The sequence below is a fragment of the Drosophila navojoa genome, chromosome 2 (assembly GCF_054131105.1).
Source record: "Drosophila navojoa isolate 15081-1374.11 chromosome 2, UAZ_NAV_1.0, whole genome shotgun sequence".
NCBI lineage: Eukaryota > Metazoa > Arthropoda > Insecta > Diptera > Drosophilidae > Drosophila > Drosophila navojoa.
The window spans coordinates 6,268,256-6,293,303 of NC_142890.1; the positions used below are offsets into that span (position 1 = coordinate 6,268,256).

A 25,048-nucleotide genomic window follows, 5' to 3' on the forward strand; every position below is an offset into this window, starting at 1 on the left:
CTGAGAAAACCAACAATAGCAAGAGCAGCATCAGCAACATCAGCAACAGCAACATCAGCAACAGCATCAGCATCAGCATCAGCAACAAATGTGGTTGACAGCACGGCGAGGCGTATAATAAATTCATCAGCGCAGCAGAGTTCGTCAGGCCAGAGTCACGGAGTCCGGCTTTCCACGGCGGGGTCAAAGTGAAACGTAATTGGCCACCAGCGCTTAATTTTTGATTAACCATCGCAGCCAGGCAACCATCGGGCCAGGCCAGCACCTGAAGCAACAACGATTGCGCTGCCTACCTGTAGTATTTTTCGAGCGCGGGCGCCTTCGATGTCAACACAAAGTGAAAGTGAAAACTCCGCCGAAAAAAAAGCAACAAAGCAACAAGCAAAACAACGAAGGCTTTTCCTTTTATGCAATTGCTTGGGACCCACGCTTGGCGTTTTCCCAGAGCGCCACGACTCGTTCTGGTTTGGCTTTTGGTTTATTTGCCGGGCCTGCCGCAAAACAAAGGCCAAATAAATCGATGGTGGAAAGTTTCGTGCTGATCTTGGCAAGTTCGTTGCCTCACTCTTTTGTTCCTAAGCGCCGCAATTGGCATTGAATGCGGCGCAGGCTGCTAAGCGTTTTGTTTGCTCTGCTGTTAACACAAATGGAAATTACAGCAAATTGGCGATTTCTGCCACTGCTGCCACCGCTGCCACTGCCACGGCTGCTGTTGCTGTTGCATTAATTTAGCTCTGCTTTTTGGGCTATTTCCATCGGATGAGCTGTAGCTTCCACTGCGAAAGTTGCATTGCGCTTGCGTGTGAGCTCCACGTGAATTACCATAAATTATCGCCAGCGGATTATGCGGTCTGGCTTCCCATACAAGCACAAACACATGCTCACCTCTGCTCAGCTGTGCATGTCCAAAATGTAGAACAAGACAGAGTGCATCTTGTCTCGCTGCCAGCATCAAAATTTTCAACTTTCACGCTGCTTGCACCTGTGCAAAATAGCTATAAATATATATGTATCTATATATACACACACACACATATAATTACTTAAATATACGAGATAATATACACCTGGCAGCTCATTGCTTGGCATTTCTTTGAAATTATAATTAATTTAATAAAAAACCCAAATTATCCAGAAGCCAGCTGCAGCTGCAGCGCTGTTGCTTTGTGTGGGCCACTGACAAAAGCTGCCTGATATGACATTTCAATGCGCAGCCTGAAAGCATGCTATGGTTTTTTTGTACAACTGGCAATTGTGGGGCTTGTTATTCACAAATGAACGGCGACCAACAAGGAGCATGGAAAATATATTTTTATAGTGACAGAATTGTAAAACTCTGTTTGAAAAAAATATTTACAATCAATATTGATTGTTCCTTTGTTAACACGCACATGGATGTGAAGTGCTGTGCAAAAAGTGTACGATTTATTATTCACTTCACTGCATTTTCTGCTGAATGCGAGTCCAATAACTACATGTTCAAGGCTACTATGAAAAATTTAATAAAAATCACATGTATCTACTGCTAAGGCGACCCGCGCAAAATAGAAATTCTCTTGTGCTGCCCCATGGCTTATCATGGAATAATTGCCTTAAATGATCATACCGATTCGTTCCGAGTTCTATAGCTCCGCACTTTCATTAACTTTCTTATTGGCTGCGACAATTTTCCAGCAATTCCGTTGGCAAGGCTGCAATTTGCCCGCAAATTGAGTCAATTTCGTTTTCTATGCAGCATGGCTAATATCTGTGCCAAAATCTTTGCGTGTCCAAATAAAAGACAAGAGCAACCAAGAAAGGCTGCTGGATGTGTATAATCCATATATAAAGACTTTTTTCTTTTGTTTTAATGTCTGTATGTTTGGGGGCAGCCGATGAAAGTGGGCGTCAGAGCGAGTGTATCATTAAGCGCAGCGGCGGTAATAAAAACAAAACGAACAGAAAAAAAAAAAACCGATTGAAATAATTACAAAGACTTGCTAATTACAACAATGAGCAATGAAAATGCCTGGCTGGCTGGCTGGCTGGCTGCCTGGATGGATGCCTGGCTGGCGGTTTTGCTGCCAATTGCACTAAATCTGCAGCGAAGCAGATTGCGCCGGCAGCTTAGCAGATCGGCAGCTCAGCGGATCGTCAGCTGAACAGAAGTGCATCCAACATGCATATTACGCTCTGAATAGCCAACTGGCACTGGGGCGCCAACAAAAGCAAAACTGGATGCAACGGCTGCCTGGCTAATTGTGGCAACTACAAGTGTATAAATTTGTGGCACAGTCCGCCGCACAAGATCAGTTGGCCGAGCGAGTTGGCCAGAACGACAACGTCTAGCACACGCACAGCTGTCAAGTGAGCAGAGGTTAATCCCCAAGGATATATACGTATATGTACACAATGGATACGCGTTTGGGTCTACTCGGCGTGCTGCTGCTGCTGGCGGCGCCCATCTGGACGCTGGAGGTGCCCCACAATGCGACTGCAGCGGGCGAGAGCGGATTGCTGCGCACCATGCGGCACGTGTGGACGCAGTGCGCCGAGAGCGAGGATATTTTTTGGTGCTGCAAGCTGCAGGGAGCCCGCCTGCTTGGGCGCGCTCTTAAGGTGCAGCAGCTCAGCATTGTGGATGGCATTAATCTGGTGAGGCGAGCCGGCGCCGCTGGCACGGAGGACACGCGCACAGGACGCGCCAGCATTAGCGAGCACCAGCTGAACAATCGCGACCTCGAGCACATGTCCAGCAAGAGCCTGGACGCGCTGCTGCTGGAGCGCTTCCTCCACTTCCTGCACAGCCACCAGCTGCAGGTGAATCTGCCGCGGCTGCTGCGCTACGGCGAACGCAACAGCCAGGACTGGTTGCAGTCGCTGCTGGGCTACTTCACGAGCGGCGAGCAGGCGGGCGTGGATAGCGAGGGCCGCAAGAAGAAGGACGACAAGAAGTATCTGGGGCCGTTCATAGCCGCCGTGCTGCTCAAGACGGCCATACTGAAGATGGCCTACCACTCGATAGCCATTGTGGCCGGCAAGGCGCTGATCGTGGGCAAGATCGCGCTGATCATCAGCGCCATCATCGGGCTGAAGAAGCTGGTCAGCCACGACGGCGGCGAGAAGACCACCTACGAGATTGTCAAGCACCCGCAGGTGCAGCAGAGCCACACCTACTCGTCGAGCCACCAGGGCGAGTATGACACCGGCGGCCACGACGGTGGCTCCTATCATCGCAGCATCGACGACGAGATGATGATGCAGGACAAGGCCTATCACGCCTGGTTGCCGCAGGCTGGTGCCGGCGGTGCAGCTGGCGGGGCAGGCGCCAACTCTGGCGCCTCCACCAAGGTCACCCGATAAGCTCGCCCAGCAGCTCACCCATCACCAAAGAATCGAAATTGTTTCGCATAGCTTCAATTTGTCTGCAATTGTATTTACACTTGTTGACTTTCAACTTAGCCTAAGTCTAGTTATCATAGTTACGATTATTTTTACCACAGAAATACATAAAGCTAGAGAAAACCAGGTCTGCGCACTGCGGCGCTTGTTGGCTCCGCCTCCTTACTTAGCGTCAATTGTCGTCGACTCGGCTGCTCCATCTCGTAGGCATAGTACGCCTGATGATGATGCGACTCGTCTCCAGCTGTCTCCGACGGATGGGTGCCACTGTAGTCGTGCGTGGGCATGCTGCGATGCCAGCCGCTCTCGTGACTGTGTCCGCCTCCCCCGCTCGTCACGATCACGTGCTCCGGCGCACTACTGCTGCCAGCCGATCCCTTTTTTAGACTGCCCTGCAAAAAAGAGCGTAGCGCCAATTGACTTGATCGGATTAAAAGTGCTTAACCTACACTCGGAGAAATCAAGTTAAACATAAATATATAGAAACATATGTATATACAGATATAATATATAAAATATTCAATATGATTTTCTTCTATTTTAAAATAAATTGAAATATGATATATTCTGTTCTTGGTTACTTTTTGAAATTGCAAAGAGCTTTGATTTGACTGCGTACAAAAGCTGGTTGATATGAACTGATTCTTATGATTGCCTGCACTCAAAAGCTAATTGCTTTGAGCTCTGTCTTGAGAGAGCAACAAGAGCATAAAGGGTCTGAATTAATAAACTCTTGCAGATATTCTTCCATTTAGCTGTATATAATAAAATGAATGAAAATTACCTATAAATGGAGAGTTAAACTATTTGACATAGCTGCATATCACTTCAGCAGCTGCGACTGCACAGATATATATGCACAAACTATTTTGGCTTAATGCCATCAGATTACTTTTTACAATCTCTTTTACTTTGCTCCACTTTCACAGCCATAAAACAGAACAATTTAAGTTTAAGTGCACTTTTTCTTAGAGTGCTGCAAATGCAAATTGCTTTATGTTTTTCTTTCTTCTTCTTTTTCTTCTGCTTTTTGTTAATTATTTCGTTACTAAATTGACTCACCAGCAGCGATATGACGAGAGCGATTTTGGCCATTATGAAGGCAGCGCCAGCGATGATGATGACCTTGCCGAGGAACATTTGCGCGAAGGTTGCCAGCATTATCATGCCGCCCATCATGGCCATGTTCTTATCTTTGTCCTTCTTCTTGCGACCTGTTTTATTGAAACAGTTTTTGTTTTTATTTTTCTTTTTCTTCTTATCTTTACCTTTTTTCTTTTTCTTCTTCTTCTTCTTTTTCTTTTTCTTCTTCTTGTCTTTGTCTTTGTCTTTCTTTTTCTTTTTCTTTTTTAGCTTATCTTTATCTTTATCTGTATCTTTATCTGTATCTGTCGCTGTCGCATGCACTGCCAAACTACCAAAGCCCGCAACTATGTTATCGATTTTATCATCTATGCGAGCTATCGTACCTTGATCCGAGCCCGGCGCAGTGCCAAAGTCATCGATGGCATTCGATATGGTCAGCTGCCGCGGCAGCCTCACCCGCAGCGCCCTGCCCTGCGCCAGCTCCAGCAGCTTGCCCGGCAATCCTGGCGAGCTGCGTCCCTGCTCCCTCTGCTCCATCTGCTGGGCGTTTGCCTGATGCGGCTCGATGCTGAGATACTCGTTCAGCTGCCAGGTGCTGTTATCCTGCCGAGCTGCATCCAGCAGCCGTTCCGCCTGCTCGGCCAGGCAGTGCCACGCGTCGGCGTCGGCCAGACACAGCTGCAGCAGCTGACCCAGGCTGCGCCTGCTCCACAAGGAGACTTCGCTGGTTCCGTTGAGCTGCTGTGCCCGGGCAGCGGCGAGCACCAGCCACAGCCAGAAGAACACGAGTTGCCGCATGTTTCACGTTCGAACTACAAATAAGTGGGCTGCCAGCCTGTGGCCTATTATTTATATGAGTGCTGTGACGTCACGGGCCCCACAACAGAATGCCACAATTAAATGGCTTGTCAAAGCGCGACACAGCCGAGGCGAGCGCTCTTGATGGGAATCTAATAAGAAAACTTTGTCTTTCACGCCAGCTCGAACTCTTGACAGAGCTCGAACTCTTCACTGCTCACTGAACCGCCAAATCTTTCGCATGGAGCGACTTTCGCTTTGGAAAGCGCTTAGAAAATAAGCAAAGGTTTTTTTTTATATATACCTACACATATATATGTTTATTTCATAAGTTAAGTTAAGCTAATTGAACTATGTCTTAATTAGAATATGAAACACTCTGCAACAAAATCGAGTTTTGAATGGAATGATGGATGGCTCCAAGAGAATTTTCAACGTAGCCAACGAAGCAGTAAATGACTTTTGTTGATTTCCCTTTTCCATCCGACTCATCTCACCTTTGTAATACAGTGTATTCCATGCGAATTCACAGCGATCTCACATCCACAACCTGCCAGCCGTTCATCTGGCTGGCGCCAGAGCTGCTCTGCAGGCTGCGCACCAGCGCATCCGCTGAGCCAATGCTGTCCTCCAGCGGATTCTTTATCCTGTGCTGCTTCTCATAGTCGTAGAAGCGATCCTCGGTGGGTCGCTTGGGGATGGCGGCTGCCGCAGGCTGTGCCCGTGGTTGCTCGAAGCGCACCTTGCGGTCGCTGCGCTTATAGGGCTGCGGCTCGTGCACATTGTAGGATTGGTGATGCAGCTCGTCGTTGTGACTGTAAACTGATGTCTTGCCCGGGAAATGGCCAATGGGTCGCGGTCCGCCAAAGCCACCGCCATAGCCGAAGGCAGCTCCACCGCCACCCAGGCCACCAAGCCCACCAAAGCCACCCAGCGTGCCCAGCACGCCGCCGAGACCCAGGAAGCTGCTCACGTAGATGGCCAGCTTGGCCAGGAAGAGGGACTTCTTCAGCAGCAGGCAAATGCCAGCGAAGAGCAGCGGCACCAGGGCCACCAAGTTGAACTTCAGGCCGAGCAGAAAGGGCAGCAGATACTGCTTGGCCAGCAAGCGACCTATGGGCGTATACATATATATCACTCAATCTACACAACTTTATGTGAGAGTCTCACAGCTCACCTGTGCTGGCCTCCTCAAGGCCAAACTGGCGCTGGTCGAGCGCATCAGTGTCCAGCACAAACTCCGCCACACTGTTCGCATCGGCGGTGGGTCCGATTTTGAACATCAGGCCGGGATAAATGCCATCCATATGCCACTCCAGGCTGCGCTGTCCCATCACAGCGCCTGCATTCTCCAATATGCCGCGAAAGTCCACCGGATCGGTGTCCAGCACATTTACCAGCGAGCGACTGGCGGCCGTCTCCTGCTTGACGGCCACAAGGTCGGCCACAAAGGTCACATTGTCCCGCTCCTCGAAGCGCTGTATGAAATTGAGAGCGGAGCGGCCCAGGCATTCGCTCAGCTTGCCGCGCTGCGAGCCACGCACGCACTGCTTGAAGTGCTGCAGCTCCTCCAGGCTGTCCTGCCGCAGATCGGTGCCAGCTGCGGCTCTGATGAGGAGCAGCAGTGGTAAGAGTAGAGGCGGGAGTATTTCCATGCTGTGCAGCTCGATGAACGCGAGTCAACTGAGCCTGCTGGCCAGCTGACCCGTTCGCTTTATAGTTGAACCAGCCGCGTTATACAACTCACATTTTGGCCAAATCTGCTCGAGTTCGGCTCAGTTTTTGCACATGTAATGCCGCCGTGGCCCAATAACGGAAATTGTTGTACATCAACGCCGTCAAGTGACTGACAACGTTGCTGTTGTTGTTGTTGTTGTTGTGGGTGCTTCTGCAGCAGCTGGCATCATGGTCATGGTCAGTGCACACGCGCGGCCGGCGACCCACTGCGCCGACTTGCGGCCAACTTGTTGTTGTTGTTGTTGTTGCTTCTTTTCTTTTCGCACATCTTGGCCATTACATAATGAGCCATTGTTGAGCTCCAGAAATGTTATGAAAGAGGCGCCACAGCTCCACACAGATCCAATACAGGCAGCTCCATCAAAAAAGCGTCTGCAATTATGGCATTACCACAAATGAACGCCCATTTAAAGAGTCAAATTTGAAGTTTCTTAAAGTCTGGTAAGTGCCCAAAATAAATCAGCGGATATTAGAGTTCCGATTGAGTTAAATCTGTAGCTAGTTAGCATTGTAGTTAAGTTAAGTTTTGTAGGAAATAGGCGTTGCTTTTGTGCAAAGCATTATGCCTTTGAGTTTTTTCATATAAAATGAGAGACGATTGTAAAGAGAATAAATGCTCATTTAGAATATTTACAGCTGACCCTATATGCTGAAGTTTTTGCGAAGTATTCTGACTGAAGAAGTTCTCAGAGAGAGTGAGAGAGACATAGAGAGTGAGAGACAGAGCAATAGACAAAAACATCTGTTGCTGAACTGAGTCTCAGCTGTTCATAAAAGCGACTAATATAGCTACTCAGACTATGCAGACAGTCATTGTAATTTTCAATGAACCACAGAACGACAAAGAGACAATGAGAAGAGACTAAAATTTGTCCCTCTGGGAAGGCACATTGTGAGAGACAGCATAGCGAGAGCTGGTGGCTTTTATCACTATAGAATTTTTCGACTATATAAATAAATATGATGAGCAGCAAAATAGCTTCTCTAATGTATATAAATTGCTTTGCCTCTGCTAAGAAGCAGAGCTCTAAGTCTGTTCACTTGAAAAATTCGACAGGAATCTCAACTATTTTAATACCTGCTGCATTGGCCACATACTTCAAATACTTAACGTAAGAATTTTTATACTAAAAATTATTTCAAGAATATAAACTCACATCTCCAAGTCTGAGCTAAAGACATTTTTCTAAGAAAATTATTTTCGGAATTTAAAGTCTGACGAAAATCCCAAGTTCGAAGTAAAAAAAGGAATTTCATAGTAAAATGTGATGTTTTACTCTACAAACTCTGACCACATTCATATTTTATTTACTTAATATTTCAGAGCAAAACAAACTTTTATGATTTTTCCAGTTTCCGTTTTGTATTTTCCGTTTGTTCATTTTTGCTGCAATGCATGTGTGTGCGTAAATGAATGCCCTAGACATCTCACACTTGCCTAATGATTTGTCCTTTCTAATCTTTGCAGTTGTTGTTGCTGTGGGAAAAGCAATCCGAAAGCGGTTGACCACTCGCACCGCAACAGAAAAAAAAGTTTATTCGAAAGTGTTGCATACTTTCAGGCGGAATTCGAAACAGGCTTCGGTGTTGCCAGCCCGTCGCAGTGCAACAAAACCCTTAATAACAACAACAACAACAACAACAACAAGTGTAACGACAACAGCCACTGGAGCTGTGGCAGGTCGTTAGGTACATTCTACACCGTCTACAGCCCTTGAGCCGCCGAGTGGTTGATAAAGTTTTGCATATTTTGCTAATGAATTCCGACAGTCATGAACTTGAGGTAACCACAAGCGCCACGCCTCCTGCAGCCCACTTGTTTTCGAGTAGGCCAATTTGCAATTTGCCAGAACTTTAAGGCTTAATTTGCGCCAAAGCCTGGCCAAAGTTTTCGCACTCGAGCTGAGGCTGGCCAGAGTGTTCAGGAGCATTGCTCTGGCTGTGTCTGGGCCAGTTTTTTGGTCCGATTGCCGCAAATCTGGCCAAATAAGTGGAATTAGTTTTCCCATTGCCAGAGACTGTGACAAACGCAAGCACTAGAAATTGTATTAATAAACACTTTCACCAGCAACATTTCAGATTCAACGAACGACAGCAGCAGCAGCAACAGTTGCAGCAGGCGAAAATTGTTGACAAACAGTTAAGAAATCGTTTTGGCCATTTGGCATTTGCCATACGGCCATAAATTGCACCGACTGCCCCCACACAAGCAGGGGCGTGCCCCATCTTCATGGCAGCATTGACATTGCGAGGAGGGGCGGGGCGGGGCGTGCAGAGCATACGTGTTGCAATTGCACATGCAAAAAGCAGGTCGTGGCCAAAAGTGGGGACTTTCATTTGATTTTGGAGCGACACCGGATACCAATGAGCACATTGAGTGGGAGGGAGTGGGGGCCGTCAGTATGTTGGAGAGTGTATGTGCATTGGCTAGGCCAATAGGAAGCTAGTTGGCCAGCAGCTGGCAACTGCAGCTCTCAGTGGGATCTCCTGCACGCCTCAGTGCGCTGGCTGGCAAGTGAAATTCTTCCTCTGCTTCAGAGTCAGCTTCAGCTTCTTCTGCTTCTGCTTCGGCTTCGACTTCTTCGTGCAGTTGCTGCTGTTGCTGTGTGATTTTGTGTGTCGCACATGCAATTGATATCACTGGCCTCGTTCGCCTTAGTTGGTAATTCATTTTATTAGTGAAAGAGTGAAAGCATTTCACTTGAAAAACACAAGAAAACAAATCCGAAAAAAAGAGACGCCAGCAAGCAAGCAAGCGAGCGAGCTGTATGCGACGCACGTTGCGTATGCGCAATATAAACATATATACGCACACGTATGTATGTACATATATATGCATATGTAGTTATGCCTGTGAAATGCAAAGCGATGTTTTTGGTTACAGATAAATGCGGCTTTATTGAGTTTCATTTGAGTGTCTGTGTCTGTGTCTGTGTGTGCGTGTGCGTGTGCGTGTGAGTGTCAGTTGGGGCAATTGGGTGCGTGCGTGGGGGCGTGGCGAAACGTTGACTGGACAGAGTAGTTTGTGTGTGGCTTGTCGTAAAACAATCAGAAACTGTATATAGTTAATAGTTGTAAAAAATAGTAAAGCTATGAGCAAATAATTACACATAATACAAGTACACGAGTACAGTTAACAGTCAAGAGTTAACAGTTTAGAGTTTACAGTTTACAGTTTACAGTTTAAAGTTATAATTCATAGTTTACAGTTAACAGTTTAGTTAAGTTTCAGTTTGAGCAAGTGCCGCCCCCGCTTTCATTTCGCCGACTGCAATTACAGCCGACTTCATGTTTGTTAGAGCTTATTAACTAGGGTCTCATTTCTTTTGTTTGACAGTGTTATTTGTTTTCTTTTGTTTTTGTTTGTTTTGTTGCTGTTGATGGCGCCTTTCGCTTGCGTTAAGCTAGAAATAAATTAAATAAATAAAATAAATTAAACGAGCTGCTAGAGCTCTGTGCTCATTTCCTTTGCATTTCCTTCACTTTCATGAGTTTTCCTCTTCATCATCTTCATCATCTTCTTTTGTGTGTGTGTATTGCACTAATTATTGCTGGCTTTGGCAGCAGAGACCTCGGCATCTATTGCTGATACGCCGCATAGGCCAGGTTCTGTGCCTCGGCATTGTTGTGCAGCGACCTGCCGTAGCTGTGCTCGTGCTCGTAGTGCGGATGCGCAACCACCTCGTAGTTCTCCTTCTTCGACTCGAGCAGCTTCTTCAGACCGATGATGCCAGAGAGCAGCAGCGCAATCTTGCCAATGACCAGAGCCTTGAACGAGATGAGCGCCAGGAAGCCAATGGCCAAGGGCAGCAGCGCGGCCATCTTCAGCTTGAAGAGCATCAGCAGCGGCATCAGGTACTTCTTCTTCTCCTTCTTCTTGCCGCGTGCTAAACAAACGAAAAGAGCAAGCAGAAATTAAATATTAAAAAAAAGAAAAACAACAACATCAATTTGATAAGTGTCTGCTTGACATGCAATACTTTCGCTTGCTGGCTGGCCATTGGTTTGTTATCTGCTCATTAGCAACTGGAGCAAAGCGCATTATTATTAAATAGACGCCAATGAGCAATGAATAATGAAGCGGCAAACAGGATTGGCTGCTTTCTATGGTCGGAAATCGCACAGAAAAGAAAGTGCGCCCGAGCCGCGCTGAACTGGCTAAAATGCAATTAATTGCAACGAGCGGCCGCTGGCCAAGCTGCATGCCACAAGCGCCTGTCAATGCACCGCTAGACCAAGAGCCACCGCATCGGTCCTGCTGGCCGGCTTTGACCCCAATGTGTGCATGTGTGTGCGACAGCTAACAGTGAAAACAGGATTTGCAGCGATGCCCAGTTTGCTTGCGCTGCTGCTGCTGCTGCTGCTGCTGCTGCTGCTGCTGCTGCAGGTTGGCAGCCAGACGCAACTGACGACGATAATTGCACCACTAACCCAAATTGGCAGAATAGCGCAGAACCAGTAAGCCAGAGAAGCAAGAGGCAAGCTGGCCGCTTTGGCTGCTTGGCCAGTTTTTGTATGCTTTACTCACATTCTTCGAGAGCGCGCTGCATATCCTGGATGGAGTCCTTGGGCACCTTGAACTGCAGCGTGTGTGTGCCGAAGAAGCGTGCGACACGCTCCACCAGCAGCGAGTCGACCTCACTCTCGCGTGCCTCCGCCTCCTCGGGCAGGGCCACATCGTTCAGGGAACGTCCCACGGGTATATCGTCGGTCTTGACCAGGGAAATGCCCTCCGTCAGCTTCACATCTCCGTTCTCCGAGTCAAAGTAGTGCAAGGCGCGTTCCTGTTTACATAAGAGTGTGTGTGAGTGTGTGTTTGTGTGAGTGGGTATTGTTTTCATATTTTTTATATTAGATAATCCGCGCTCTACACTTTTATTTTTTTTTGTTTACCTTCATGCACAGCACCATGGAGCGCTCGCCGCAGTCCTTGACCATGCGAAGGGCACTCGTCAGCAGGCTGTCAGCCTCAGAGGCTGCTGCTGCCGTTGAGGCGAGCAGCGCGAACAGGCACACGAATTTCAACATAATTGAATTTATTTTTTTTTGATTTGATTTGTGGGCGTGGGATCTGACGCAACACACAACAACGGCACTTGACACTTGGTATTGATTATCCTTGATTTGGGCACACGACTCTGGCTGAGTCTTAGCTGTACAGTTGATTGAGTGCACTGCGCTCGATTGGCTTATTCGATCTGTCGGTCAGAAGGCAATCCGTAAACTGTGGCTAGAAGACGCACGCGGATCGAGTTTTATTCCCGGCCAGCAGCGCCGTTGCTGACAACGACAACGGCAACGGCAACGACAACGACAACGACGTCGATGGCAACGACGACTCACGACGCGCTAGCCGCATCCCCAACACACTCACACACACACACACATGGCGACTCAAACAGTAGCCGAGCTTAGAATTTAAATAAACAACCTGACGAAGACGACGTCAGGCACAACCACAGCCATAGCCACAGCCACAACCACAATCGCCACATTCACAACCACAGCGAAGCGCAACGGCTGCGGCTCTTGATGCAACCTGGCTTGACTTGGCTTGGCCAGGCCAACGGTGTGCGTGTGTGTGCGTGTGTGTGTGTGTGTGTGTGTGTGTGTGGCAGCAGCTATGCTGACGCAGTGTCGCAGTCACGGTCGACGTCGCTGTCGCTGCCAGCAGCGCTGCGCTGGCTTGTTAGCGACTGTTGCTGCTGTTGTTGTTATTGTTGTTTGTCAACAGACTTAAACAGCACTTAACTATTTGCACACACACACACACAGATAAACACACACACACACCGACACACACACACTCGGACACACCTAGCCGCTAAATGATTTGAATCGGTTTAGCGTGCATTAAATTTTGACAGCTCAAAATTTTGCATTGGCGCCTGCACAAGTGGCACACTTTCGGCTGGCTGAGAACCATCGAGCTCAGAGTGTGGTCTGGCGCGGAAAGTGGTGCGTGCTGCTAGACGCTCCACTGATCGAACCATTAGAAATTGCAGACACGTGACTTGATGTGGCATTTAAAGCGAGCGCTAATCAAACGCCAGCATAGCTGGCCAATCATAGCACATCAGCAACAACAGCAACAACAACAACAGCAACATCAGCAGCAGCGGCTCTACTTATGATGAAAGCAACCACACGGCAACGGGCATGGCTCAAATTGGAGTAAAATAGAAAATTAACTAGTTTGCAGGCGGCATGGATAAAAAAATTTCACTTTAATTTTGCTTTTTATTTATGTATTTGTTTTTCTCCATCTCACTTATAGCCCCGCCATCTGTACATCTCTCCTCCACACAGACACACATGCACACACATTAGCACATAAACACATCTCTATATATCTGCAATTTTGTATGCCAATCGCTGGCATTTGCACAAGAGTTTCATATCACACAAAATCTTTCGCATTATGTCGCTTTAATTTTTACTCTTTAACATGAATATTATCATTTGAAATTTTTAGCACGTCTTTAAAAATACCCTGCGTATAGCAAAAGCTGCGATGGCCAATCAAAATTGGCATAGAAATGCAGTGTTTGCCTCTGATTGTGTTTATGCTGAAAATGTAAATTTAAGTTGTCCCATAATGAAATTCTTCTTATAATATTCAATAATCCTTATTAAGAGGTTCGCATTTCGAATCTAATTGAGCTTTTACTGGACTTATATCAAACACAATTACACAGTTTATTTTTTATGTATTTATCATGTATATTCAAGCTTGGAAACTCTGTTTAATTTAAGGCTCGTTAATTGTACTGACTTTAATATATTTTAATAATTTTTATATTATCATTTATAAGCTTTAATATGGTTCAACCTGCTGAACATTTTTGTGAGCTTTATTTAGTAATATTTAAAATTAAAATTTAATAATCTATATTTTAATATAGATTATTTAGACTTTTAATCTACCTGTATAGAAATATTTTTTTGGTTTTTTTTTTTTTTTTTTTTTTAAGAATTCATTTATTGCGGCTTTTTGTCTTAGCCAAACGTGATTAGACGAATAAGAAAAGGTTAAAGACGATGAAAAATATTTGAAAAATATTTATATAATTACATATATAAAGAAAATAAATACTAAAGAATAAACAACATTTTATTTTAAACATCGAGTGAATTAAATTGGCTTAAATATATATTCAGCCTAGGGCCAAGATTTATAAAAAAAATATTATTAATATAGGAACATCATAAACTGATTTCCCATTTTCTCTGAGTTCAGGGTATATAAAAATCTAATAAAGGGTATTTCATAGTCAAACATTCTGCACTTGCGCTTTCTCGCTTGTCTCATTTCGTTCGTTTTTTTTTTTGCTTCTTCGCTTTTTGTGTAATTTACGCATTAGTCAAGTACCTGAAAGAAAGCGCTGAATGCTGAGATTTGCACGCTACTTATGCTCGATTCCAGATGCAAAGCAAGCCAAATTTTTTGTAGCTGATTATCTGCGTAGCCTAAACAGCGTATAGTTGATGAGCCGAAAGGTGTTTAGTTACTGTTATTGTTGTTGTTATTGTTACTGTAGCTGCTGTGCCTGATGCTGATGGGATATGCAAATGACATGCACGTGTATATGTGTATGTGTACGTATATGTATATGTAGATGTAGATGGATGTGCGTGTGACGTGACTTGAATGCCCATCAGCCATCAGCCATCAAGCTATCAAGTCTGAGGTGTTGTACACTCGTGCAGCACGCATTTAGCTCCGAATCGAGTGTAGGGCATGTGTCGGTCGACTAGCCGGCTGTTAGCCAGCTATTTAAGATTCGGGCAATTATTTTGACTGCATGTCAAAAGCAATGAAAGTGAAATAGCATTTGATTTCATTTGAATCGCTGCGGACGAGCTGAGATTTTTGCTTATGTAAGCGTCGGTGGCTAAGCGGCTAAAGTCTTAAGAGAAAAGCCATTGGCTTACCAAAATACCTACTAAAATATTTAAGATGCTTAACGATGTTTGCTCGAAAATTGACTCGGCTCAGGAAACAGCTTGGCAGCATCCTGTTCATTAGACGCCGGGCTTAGCTCTCCTCCACGTACTCTGCGATTACTCATGGCTCCGGCTGCTTTCATTTCACGCTCAGGTCCTCAGCTCTCGCGCCCAACCCTTTTTCCAGCTGCCGTCTACCGAATTGACACCTTTTTGAAAGTTTCACTTTCATGCCAAGCTTGAGGCCCCCCTGCGGGCCTCCCCTGCGCCGCAATCAGTGACATTTGCTGGCAAATTCCGGCTACCTCTTGTTCCGTCAGGCTTGAGTAATTTTCAATTAATGAAAGTGTTGCCCAGACCCCGATTGTGACGTCAGCAATTAAAGCAGGCAAAAGGCCATTTGATTAGGCGTGAGAAATGTATTTAAATGAGTCGCAGGCCCAGTTTTTTCATGAATAGGTTCAATGTTCTACCTCGTTTGGCCTGGCTGCTTGCTGCTTGCCCAGCAGCTCATTAATATTTTGTGCAGACTGCAAAAGTGAAAATGTCGCATACCTCCGAAAGCAACAACAACAATAACAGTAACAACGGCATTTACCACACAATTGAAGCAAGCGAGAGACGCTCGAGCATATTTGATCTATGAATATTGCATTCGACTCTAAAAAATGTGCTCGCAGTTTTATATGTAGCTTCTTTTTCTTTGGTAGAAAGCGAAGACGTTTTTTTGCTCTTTTCTTTTTTTTTTTAGCACGCACGTAAGCTCTTTTTGAAATTGTTATCATAAATTCAGCTGGCGCTGTTGAGGCGTGGCTGGGCTGGCTGGCCGAGACTGAGAAGGGGTAGGCGAAGTTTTAAGCAAAAATTGTTTACTACATTTAATTAACGCTTACTTAGGCCTAACACACACATTTAGTTCGTTACACATAGATATATATATATGTATGTATATATGTATACGTATATAGAGATAATCGAATTAAGCTAAACATTAGTGATTATTCAGACAATTCATGCGGCAATCGTTTCTTTGGTGAACTCCATCTCAAATGCAAATGCTAGCTCAGCTGGCTGGCTGGCCGCTTTACAGGCTCTTTGCGCTGCCCGGCGACTCCTTGGCCGGCTTCCAGCCGCTGTAGGCCATGTCAAAGTCGCGGCCCCAGCCGGAATGGCCGCCGGAGGAGACGACCACCTCGTGGGAGGACTCCTTGCCGCCGCCGCCGCCGCTGAGCAGTTTCTTAATGCCAATTATGGAGGCCAGCACCAGAGCCAGCTTGGACACGATCAACGCCTTGCCCGCCAGCATGGCCAATGCGCCGTATGCGATGGGCACGAAGGTGCCGCCCAGCAGCAGGGGGATCATGATGTAAGCGCCGTTGCCCTTCTTATCCTTCTTCTTGCGTCCCTCCACTGAGTTGCTATCAACGCCACGCAAGTCGGGAAACTTGATCTGCGAGTGAGAGAGAGAGAGAGAGAGAGCTGTTGTTGGGCACTTAAGCCAGACTAGGCTGAGCCACACTCACCTGCAACGTGTGATCCTGCAGGAAGGTGGCCACGCGCTTCATGATCATGCTGTTGAGGATCTGCTCCTTGGCATCTAGGCCGCGCGGCAGCACAGCCTCAATATCTTGCTCCGTGACGGGCGGCAGCTGTGACCGCTTCTGCGCCTCATCCGTGCTGCTCACAAACTGAATGCCCTCGAACAGGGGCAACGTTTTGGCGGAGCGGAAGGCCTTCTCTAGCCCGGTCAGCAGCTTGACCTTGAGGCACACGGATAGGTTCTCGCCCGTGCACTGCTGGTAGATGCGGTAGACCAGCGACAGGTCTTTCCACAGGCTCGTCGAGCTACCCGACTGTGCAGCCGGCTGCACCTTCTGTTGTTGTTGCTGCTGTTGCTGCTGCTGTTGGTCCACGCTGAGGCCATTGATGTGGTGGTAGCTGGCCGTGCGCGCCGTAGAGCCAGGCAGCCAGCAGAAGATTATCAGCAGCGCTGCCACATGCCACATGTACTTGATCATCTCTGTATGTGTGTGTGTGTGTGTGTATTAAGCTCCTTTGTGAGTATCCTGCAGCGTGATGGCAAAACTGTTGCTGGGCGCTGCACTTAAGTTGTTCAACTGAGTGCTTGCTAGAGCAGTGCTAGCATTTTATACCGCCTGCCCGTTTGTCTGATGGCTAATTGCGCTTGGGTGCATGTCAAGCAGCAGCAGATGAATTTCATCAAAGCAAAGAAGAAGAAAAACAAATTGTAATAATGCAAAAAAAAAAAAAAAAAAAAAAAAAGCAACAACGCAGTTTGTTTTAGTCTAAATATCACGCCAATTAGTCGGACTGGCGGCTGCGGCCAGAGGCTGTTGGCCATTGAAGCTGCGCTTTCGTGATTTCGCTGCTGCGAAAGCAACCGAAAATCTATGCAGCTGCAGCGACTGCATCTCCATTGCAGCAAGTGCTGCAATTTCATTTGTAATTATAACAAACAACTTGCAGCTCGTTCTAAGCTATTGAGTTTTTCTGCACATGTAAAACAGAGCGCGCTGCTGCGTGCGTGACTGCCACATGCCTCACGCCTCACGCCTCAGGCACGCCTCCTCCACAGTCAATGGCATTGGCATTGGGCGCAGCTGTTAATCCCAAGCTACAATTTCTATATCTGTGCTAGGCCTGTTTAGTAGACCGAATCGCGGCGGTTCTTTTTTTTCGGTTTTTATCACAGATTCACTGTCATCCCACAACACTTAACTTTTCTTTTTATAAACGGAGAATTCGGCTATACAATACAGCAAGCACTCGCTAAATGGTTTTTTTTTTTTTTTTTTTTGAATTCATTTATTGCGGCTTCTGTCTTCGACTCTATAGCGCATTTGAGGATTGTATTGAGAAGTGAATATTATATACATTTGAATATGCAGATCCTTGTTAACTTACCTTTACATGAGTATATCAATATTAGTTTAAATATCTTATCCTATTCCAATTTTGGGATAAATATTGATTTAAATATCTTACACAATTCCCATAAAAATTAGTCATTGCTTCAAGTAAAATGTTTATAAAAGATAAAAGATAAATTAGTTTTGGATATAATATGCAATATTAATTTTTAGATAAATATTAGTTTAAATATCTTATCCAATTCGCATAAAAATGAATCGTTGAAATGCTTAAAGGGCAGCCAGAAATATATTACTACCAAAAGTCTTCATAGAAGAATAAACTACGTAATATACGAAATACAAAAAGTGTTGCATACTTTTAGGAACTTTCAGAAAAGAGTTGCGCCTTAGGGCAGTGATCGACTGAAGAGTGCATTAGCTAAACGAAAGAGTTGAGACACAAACTTTGTGAAATTTAACGAAAGTAAGAGAAAGCTTTTCTTTTGTTATGCTGATAAGACAAATATATCCAATATCACATAGTTCTTATGAAAAGTGGGTTATATGTATAAGCAGCTACGAATACTTATTTTAGTTCAAAGAAAATGACAATTTGATGCGTGACTCGAGTTGCATTTGTTATTTTAATTTATAATCCAACAATGAAAAATAGGCTTAAAGAATATAGGCTTGATTATTTATGTGAAGTTGACAGCGTGCCTAAGCCGACTAGCATTTTCACTGCGAGCGAACAATTGAAGGTGAATAATGAAAAAAGCTATGGGCTGGGAACAGATAAAGAAAAGATAGTAAAGTGAGAGCGGCCTAATAATAAGCTGTATTAAATAAAATATATCTCATTAATAATTTCTATGAGAGTCCCTGCTGCAAATAGCCAAAACACATTTTATGCCACTATCCTGCCTTAAATCGGTAATATATTCAAGGAAGAGGAAGAGAGAGAGCAACGTTCAATGTACGGAGAGAGAGAGAGAGAGAGAGAGAGCAACGTTCAATGTAGTAAATACAGTCGTTGTCTAATCTATCATGATAATCGGTAATGTTTCAATTAAGTAATGCGAACTTAGTCGACCGTATAGATATGCTTATGGCCCATTGGGCGTGCGGCAATGGCAACTGAAACCGCATCGATAAGGCTAATGTATGATTTGCAATAAAATGAATAACTATTCAAGCAGCAAAACCACGAACCACGAGCCCATCGACCGTTTGTGGGCATTGCGGCTCGTCAATTAATCCACAAATTGTTATTAACCAACGCGTAGTCGGAATCATAAATCAACCGTTAAGTCAACTGGGCGGCGTTATTTAGTTATTCAACTGTTTCAGCATTTTGCATGCGACTCGCGTGCCCAATTAACTTTCAATTAATCATGACCAATAATAATCGTAACTGCGCACGGAGGCGCTTAACAAACTTAACGCTTCCATGCACAACAATAACAACAATAGCAACAGCAGCAGCAACAGCAACAGCAACAATAAACGAATTACTGTAATCATAATGTGATGCGTGTTTTTCATTTGTGTTGCTTTTTTTTTCCGAGTGTGGGAAAACTTGTTCGAGTGGAAAATGATGACAGCCAGTAAAATGCTTAACACAGGTGATTTTTGTATGTTGGAAAGCGCAATGCAAGGCCGGACGATCAGGTTGTCTCTTGGCCTATGCAAACGCTGCAGCAGATCTGAATGTCGTTGTTGTTGTCGGCTATGTTCTGGTGACCCGCTTTCGGAGCTACAGCCAAACTCGTTTTCATTTCGTTCAGCATTCTGCACCGCCCTTGCATGCATCGGGGTCCGTTGACAGTGAAATTGCATCTAAATTGGGTAGCGGCAGTGGCAGTGGCAGCTCAGACATTGCACGATTCCCAACACTGGCAGACCTGAATTATATCTGGCATTGGAGCATGCGTGTGTGTGTGTGTGTGATCGCAATTCGCTGCCGGCTTATGAATTATTGCAAATTTTGTGGCTTTTTATCTGGTTTTCAGAATGTGAAATTGGCAGCCAGCGATGCCTGCACCAGTTTTTCTCTCTCAGCCACAGCCACAACCACAGCAGCAACGGCAACGGCAGCGGCAACGGCAACGGCAGCTGCAGCCAATTCACATTTCTCTAGCGGAACTCTTGAGTCGAGCCACAACGGTAATTCGCTCCAAATCGCATGGGCAGCCTTTCATTTTGGGCGAGAGCCGGGGGAGACAGGGGAGTGGCAAGCGGCATCGATTTGCATAAGACTACGAAATTCAATTCGGCACAGCTCAAATAGCTGACCAATGAAAGTGGAAAGTGCCATTTAACACCCCATGCTGATCCAATATATGAAAGGAATCTTGGCAAATAACAATTCAAAGGCTTAAAGGCTCAAGCAGCGAACGAAAAAAAAAAGGTATAATCAGCCAAATTGAAGCAAAGTAAAGGCAAGCCCGGTCAAAGGAAATAAAAGTTCAAGGTTACCGGAAAATCAAATATTGGGCCAATGGAAAAGAAAAGAAAAAGGAACGAATTAGCAAAGGTAAAAAGGGATCGAAACAGCTGGCAAAGGTGTAAGAATTATGCGTGGATGTGATTTTAAGACTAATCCCCAACGATTGAATAATGATTTCCGAAGAATAATATTAAGATAGCTATAAAAATATATATTATATATATCTCGTATATAATATATGTATATTTTTTATGCAGATGCTTCACCTGTATTTCCTTCCTCTTTTGCCACTTGTGCCGCCCATTGCCCCAGCTGAAATGTAAAAGGAAGTCCAAGCTTAAAGCAGAGGTCAGCTACACACTAAAGCTAAATTCTTAAAAATTTCCCATAGTAGAAGCCTAAAACAAACATTTCATCAGCTCCGCTCGCACATTCTAATGACGATGCCCACGTGACACAATTAACTCGTCTTTTTCTCATTGTCGTCGTCGTTGTTGTTGCTGTTGTTGTTGTTGTTGTGGGTACTGCTGTTGATGAGGGTTTCTAGCGAGTGGGCATTCGGTGTCACATAGTTGCCCACTTTTAATAGACTTTTTGTGCTGAATTTGGTTTGTTTTGTCTGGCTTTTTGTCTTTTTATTATCTCTTTTTTGTCCGAGTCAATGGTCAACAGTTTGTCTGCTCGAATGAGCTGTTAACTTGGCTTTTGTTGCAGCGCACTCTCGCCACTCCGCCTGCCCCTTTTTGTGTCGAGTCGTTAATGCTGATCATAAGCTAAGCCAACAAAAAGGCTTTGGCCATGGCCAAGAGCTCGCTAGCTTTTCACAACACGTTTTCAATGCATTTACTGTTTGTCGTTGTTGTTGTTGCTGTTGCTGTTGTAGTCGTCTTTCCTAACTGTTTACTTTCACTGTCTGCTGGCATCAGTTTTGGCCGCAACGGTAGCCAGCGGGGCACACTTTCGGCCACCTTTTGCTGTTGTTGTTGCTGTTGCTGCTGCTGCTGCTGCCGCTGGCTTGGCCAACTGCCTTGGCCAGACTCATAATTATTTACACCTTTTAACGGCCGGGTCTTAAATATTCGCCTAGCCAACTGGGTCGCAAATCAATTTCACTTGAAATGAAAGCACTCTCCTTCGCATCGCGCATTCATCCACTGCCCCAAAGATGGACTTGTCAACGGCTCTGATCTCTGTGGGGCATTATGCATAACCATAACATGCCAGCTCCAATGCCAGTCAAATATTTCGCATTCGGCGTTTTATCGCTTTCACCTGTTGGCCATTAAGAATGTGTATGTATATGTGTATAGTTATATGTATCTATGTTTACATATATACAAAGATGTAAACACATTATTGAATTTTTCATTGATTTTTTATTTATTCCTTGTTTTATTTCTTTTTTTTTTGCTTGTTTTTTTGTTTTTTTGTACTTATTGTTTTTCTTCATTTTTTTAATGACATGCATTTATGACAGAGAAAAGATGCTGCTTGTAAAAGAGATTTACATTCTTTGTGTGTGTGTGTTGTTGTTGTTGTTTGTTGTTGTCTTTGTGAATATTTGTGAATTATGTTTCTTCTGCTTTTGCTTCTGCTACTACTGTGAATTGCCCAATTCATCTCGCTGCGAAAGTGCCGTACGATTCTGCTTAAGAATATATATGTATGTGTATAGATATATATATGTATATATATACGTTTTCTTGGGGGTATTATAAATTAAGCGCTTAGCGACTTGGTGCTTGTGAGCAGCGCGCTTTCAAAATGACTTAAACAAATATTTCTAAAAGCCGATTAGAAATAAGTTGAAGCCAAAATGCATAAAGCGAGCGCCGGCAGCTGGGCAAACGGTCCAAGTCGCTGATAAACATCTAAAGTACAATATGTATTCAATAACAAATGTGTGATTTACAAAAAAAAAAATGCCTACAGTGAACTATGGTTACAGAGAACGTACGTGCGTGTGTGCGTGGAAGCTAGAGCGGTAGAGAGTGACAGCTAGAGAGCAGCAGAAAAAGCTACGATGAGAGCGTGAGGGAGAGGAGAAGATGTCGAGTGAGTATGAGAGCGATAGAGAGTGAGATGGAGATAAGGTGACAAAGAAGTAAGAGATAGCTAGATTGTGAAGCTGAAGGTGCAAAAGGAAATGAGAAAGTTCACAGAGCTTGAGTGAAAATTGGAAAAGTCGTTCGAATTTAGACGAGTTCGAAATTTTTCAGTTCAGTTCAGTTCAGTTCATTCAGTTCAGCTTTGAGTGCATGAGGCAAGAAAACTATGGCAAGTTATGGCGTTTGCGAATACCAAAACTATGACTCGAAGATAGATGAGAGTTGTGATAGATTGATAGATAGATAGATAGAGAGATATAAGAGCTAGTTTGTTGAGTTAAAGCTAGTTCAAGTAGTTGTAGCTGTTATTGTTGCTTGTCGCTTGTTATTGTAAGACTAGAATTGCATGTAAAGAGTACAGGATAGCGTATATGGTAGAGTAGAGTAGCGTAGAATAGAGTAGTTGTAGATGTAGTGTAGAGTAGAGTAGAGTAGCGTAGAGTACAGTAGAATAGAGTAGAGTATTGTAATTACATAGATAGTTCGTTGCATGGCAACCAACAGAGTTTTGGTATAGTCTTTAGAGTGATAGATGTCGATAGATGATAGATCGTGATAGATAGCTACAGAGAATGTATGACTCAGAGACTGTGCGGTCAGCATGTTCGTGCGTTAGAGAGAGTAGCCGAGTGACAAAGAGACAGTGCGATAGAGAGAGAGAGAGAGTGAGAGAGACAGTAAGAAACAGATGTAGTTAGATAGTGAGTGTGTGTTGTAAGTGGGTGCGAGCTTAGACCTAAGGCTGGACGCTGCACAGAGCCGCCGCCTGGGCTTATGAGTATTTGAAACGATTTGCATTAGGTACCGACTTTAACTCTCGCTTTGTGATATTTTTACAAACTTAACTTTAGCTTTAAACGATATGGTATGTATGTATGTATGTACGTATGCCAAGCAACTAAATGCACGCACACTCAGCATGGGGGTTTCGTCTGCTCTGCTTCTTCTTCTCTTTTCGCTACAATGTCGTTTAACAATTCTTTCTCAGATGATTTGATTTGATTTTCAATTTTTTTTTTTTTTGCATTTTTGCTTTTAGTTTCCGTTTTTTGTGTGCGTTGCTTTGCGCTTTTTCGTGTGGAAAATAAATAAAATAAATTATATTAATAAATTAATTAAAACGAACAATAAATAATATGTGTTCCTCTTCAAGAGTCTGTATCTGAGCTGAATGGCTCAAGTCAGTGATTGGTTGTGGTTCGTGTGGTTGTTGTTGTTGTTGTTGTGGTTGTGGTTGATTGACTGTGACTTCACTTAAGCCTGAGGCTTCTGGGCACCATAGGCCAGGTCCTGGGCATCAATGGAGCGTCCCCAGCCACCATGGCCGCTGCTGCCGTACGAAGCAGAGGAGGCGCCCGCATCGGCGCTGTAGCCGCTGCCGTATGAGTCGTGGCTGACGGAGTGGCTGCTGCTGTGATGGGGATGGGCGACCACTTCGTAGGTGACGTGCTTCTCCTGCGACAGCAGCTTCTTCAGGCCAATGACGGCCGACAGCACCAGAGCGATCTTACCAATGAGCAGAGCCTTGCCGGCGATCAAAGCGATGGCACCCAAGAGCAGGGGCAGGAGGGCGGCGGCCTTCAGTGCAACCAGAGCCAGAATGGGGCCCAGGATTTTGGCGGCCTTCTTCTTCTTGCCACGGCTCTCCTCGGGCGCATTGGGATCGTTGCTGCCGAACAGCGACTCAGAGGCATCCTCCAAGGCGCGGCCAGTGGAGCTCACGGCCTGAACGATGTCGGCGCCCTTCAGTTCCACCTTGATGGTGTGCGAGTTGAGGAAGCTGCTGATGCGGTTCAGGGCGAGCGATTCGAACGACTCATCGGCCGAGATGGAGCGTGCGGCCTCCTGGACGGGCGCATCCGGTGAGCGGACAACAGTGACGCCCTCGGTGAGAGCGAATTGATCGCGGGCTCCCAGCACCTTGTCGACGAAGTTGAACAGCTTGTACTTGACGCACGAGACCGAATCCTTGCGCAGGCAATCGCTATAGATGCTATCCATAATGTCGTTGTCGCCGCCGATGGCGTTGCGGGCATGGCCGCGCGTTTCCTCGGCGGGGAGCGCAGCGGACAGCGTCACCAAACACAAGACACCGAAAATAACTTTATTGTTAGCCATTTTTTAATTGTTTGTTGTTGCACTTTAATGTGTTGTAGTTGTTGTTGTTCTTGTTGTATAGTCCTTTAAGGGCTGTGAACACTGTTTGGGCTTTTGTACCGCACACAAATCGACAAAACGCACTTTCTCTTTTTTCTTGGATTTCGTTTCAACTAAAGAGTCTTGCACTTTTGGCACACAACGCTGCTGGCTGCTGTGTTGCTGCTTTGACGGGTTAGGATGAAATGATACAATTTCCCAATGCCAAGCACAATTTATATAGGCAGCGTGCTCATCTCTCTCTGCCGCCTCTCTGCCGAGGCCGAGGCGAACGAAAGCATTTCTGCCTCGGCTAAGAACTGGTCGGGCAAGTTTCTCGCTTAAGTCTTTCGTTTTGCCAGCCAACGGTAACGCGCGTCGCCGTCTTGACGCTTGGCTTGGAAAAGCATTGTTACTGTAATTTGTTGGCCTTATGCGCCGCACTGCGCTGCTTTCGCTTGAAGTTCATGTAACATTGTCAAAATCAGCTGAACCTGAAGCTGAGACGGAGATCAGACGCTAGGCGTCTACTG

The 25,048-nt window shown here is 45.3% G+C and overlaps 6 protein-coding genes across 6 annotated transcripts in view; 1 reads left to right on the forward strand and 5 right to left on the reverse strand.

The window, feature by feature from the left end:
- Window positions 1–16,850, reverse strand: part of Osi14 (DUF1676 domain-containing protein Osi14) — a 47,363-nt gene extending 30,513 nt beyond the window's left edge. The window contains exon 1 of the mRNA XM_089265311.1: window positions 16,821–16,850. The gene's annotated coding sequence lies outside the window, so the exon portion shown is untranslated. The remainder of the gene's footprint in view (window positions 1–16,820) is intronic.
- On the forward strand, window positions 1,526–3,504 carry Osi11 (Osiris 11). The gene has a single exon (XM_018111790.2). The coding sequence runs from the start codon at window positions 2,383–2,385 to the stop codon at window positions 3,340–3,342; it is 960 nt and encodes a 319-aa protein (XP_017967279.2). The 5' UTR covers window positions 1,526–2,382; the 3' UTR covers window positions 3,343–3,504.
- Window positions 3,495–7,538, reverse strand: Osi10a (Osiris 10a). The gene is made up of 5 exons (XM_018111777.3): window positions 6,443–7,538; window positions 5,809–6,378; window positions 4,851–5,117; window positions 4,444–4,595; window positions 3,495–3,773 (listed from the first exon to the last, which is right to left on the reverse strand). The coding sequence occupies exons 1-5, from the start codon at window positions 6,918–6,920 to the stop codon at window positions 3,495–3,497; spliced, it is 1,746 nt and encodes a 581-aa protein (XP_017967266.1). The 5' UTR covers window positions 6,921–7,538.
- Osi9 (DUF1676 domain-containing protein Osi9) lies at window positions 10,346–12,245 on the reverse strand. Its single transcript, XM_018098112.3, has 3 exons — window positions 11,896–12,245; window positions 11,531–11,786; window positions 10,346–10,889 (listed from the first exon to the last, which is right to left on the reverse strand). Exons 1-3 carry the CDS (start codon window positions 12,028–12,030, stop codon window positions 10,582–10,584), a joined length of 699 nt encoding a protein of 232 aa, XP_017953601.1. The 5' UTR covers window positions 12,031–12,245; the 3' UTR covers window positions 10,346–10,581.
- Window positions 15,705–17,128, reverse strand: Osi8 (Osiris 8). The gene is made up of 2 exons (XM_018098111.3): window positions 16,473–17,128; window positions 15,705–16,399 (listed from the first exon to the last, which is right to left on the reverse strand). The coding sequence occupies exons 1-2, from the start codon at window positions 16,965–16,967 to the stop codon at window positions 16,034–16,036; spliced, it is 861 nt and encodes a 286-aa protein (XP_017953600.1). The 5' UTR covers window positions 16,968–17,128; the 3' UTR covers window positions 15,705–16,033.
- A 6,277-nt stretch (window positions 17,129–23,405) lies between these two features.
- On the reverse strand, window positions 23,406–24,740 carry Osi7 (Osiris 7). Its single transcript, XM_018098110.3, has one exon. It carries the CDS (start codon window positions 24,495–24,497, stop codon window positions 23,634–23,636), a length of 864 nt encoding a protein of 287 aa, XP_017953599.1. The 5' UTR covers window positions 24,498–24,740; the 3' UTR covers window positions 23,406–23,633.
- Between the last annotated feature and the right edge of the window lie 308 nt (window positions 24,741–25,048).

What these genes read in the sequence shown, in the direction of transcription:
- Osi11 (XM_018111790.2), top strand. Translation starts at nt 2,383, where the DNA reads ATGTACACAATGGATACGCGTTTGGGTCTACTCGGCGTGCTGCTGCTG.
- Osi10a (XM_018111777.3), bottom strand. Translation starts at nt 6,920, where the DNA reads ATGGAAATACTCCCGCCTCTACTCTTACCACTGCTGCTCCTCATCAGA. An exon ending in GAACGGCTGGCAGGTTGTGG is followed by an intron (nt 5,118 to 5,808) that starts ATGTGAGATCGC and finishes CCGACGCGTGGC; the next exon opens with ACTGCCTGGCCGAGCAGGCG. An exon ending in TGCGCCGGGCTCGGATCAAG is followed by an intron (nt 4,596 to 4,850) that starts GTACGATAGCTC and finishes TCAATAAAACAG; the next exon opens with GTCGCAAGAAGAAGGACAAA.
- Osi9 (XM_018098112.3), bottom strand. Translation starts at nt 12,030, where the DNA reads ATGTTGAAATTCGTGTGCCTGTTCGCGCTGCTCGCCTCAACGGCAGCA. An exon ending in CCATGGTGCTGTGCATGAAG is followed by an intron (nt 11,787 to 11,895) that starts GTAAACAAAAAA and finishes TTATGTAAACAG; the next exon opens with GAACGCGCCTTGCACTACTT. An exon ending in GCAGCGCGCTCTCGAAGAAT is followed by an intron (nt 10,890 to 11,530) that starts GTGAGTAAAGCA and finishes TCGTTTGTTTAG; the next exon opens with CACGCGGCAAGAAGAAGGAG.
- Osi8 (XM_018098111.3), bottom strand. Translation starts at nt 16,967, where the DNA reads ATGATCAAGTACATGTGGCATGTGGCAGCGCTGCTGATAATCTTCTGC. An exon ending in TGCAGGATCACACGTTGCAG is followed by an intron (nt 16,400 to 16,472) that starts GTGAGTGTGGCT and finishes TCTCACTCGCAG; the next exon opens with ATCAAGTTTCCCGACTTGCG.
- Osi7 (XM_018098110.3), bottom strand. Translation starts at nt 24,497, where the DNA reads ATGGCTAACAATAAAGTTATTTTCGGTGTCTTGTGTTTGGTGACGCTG.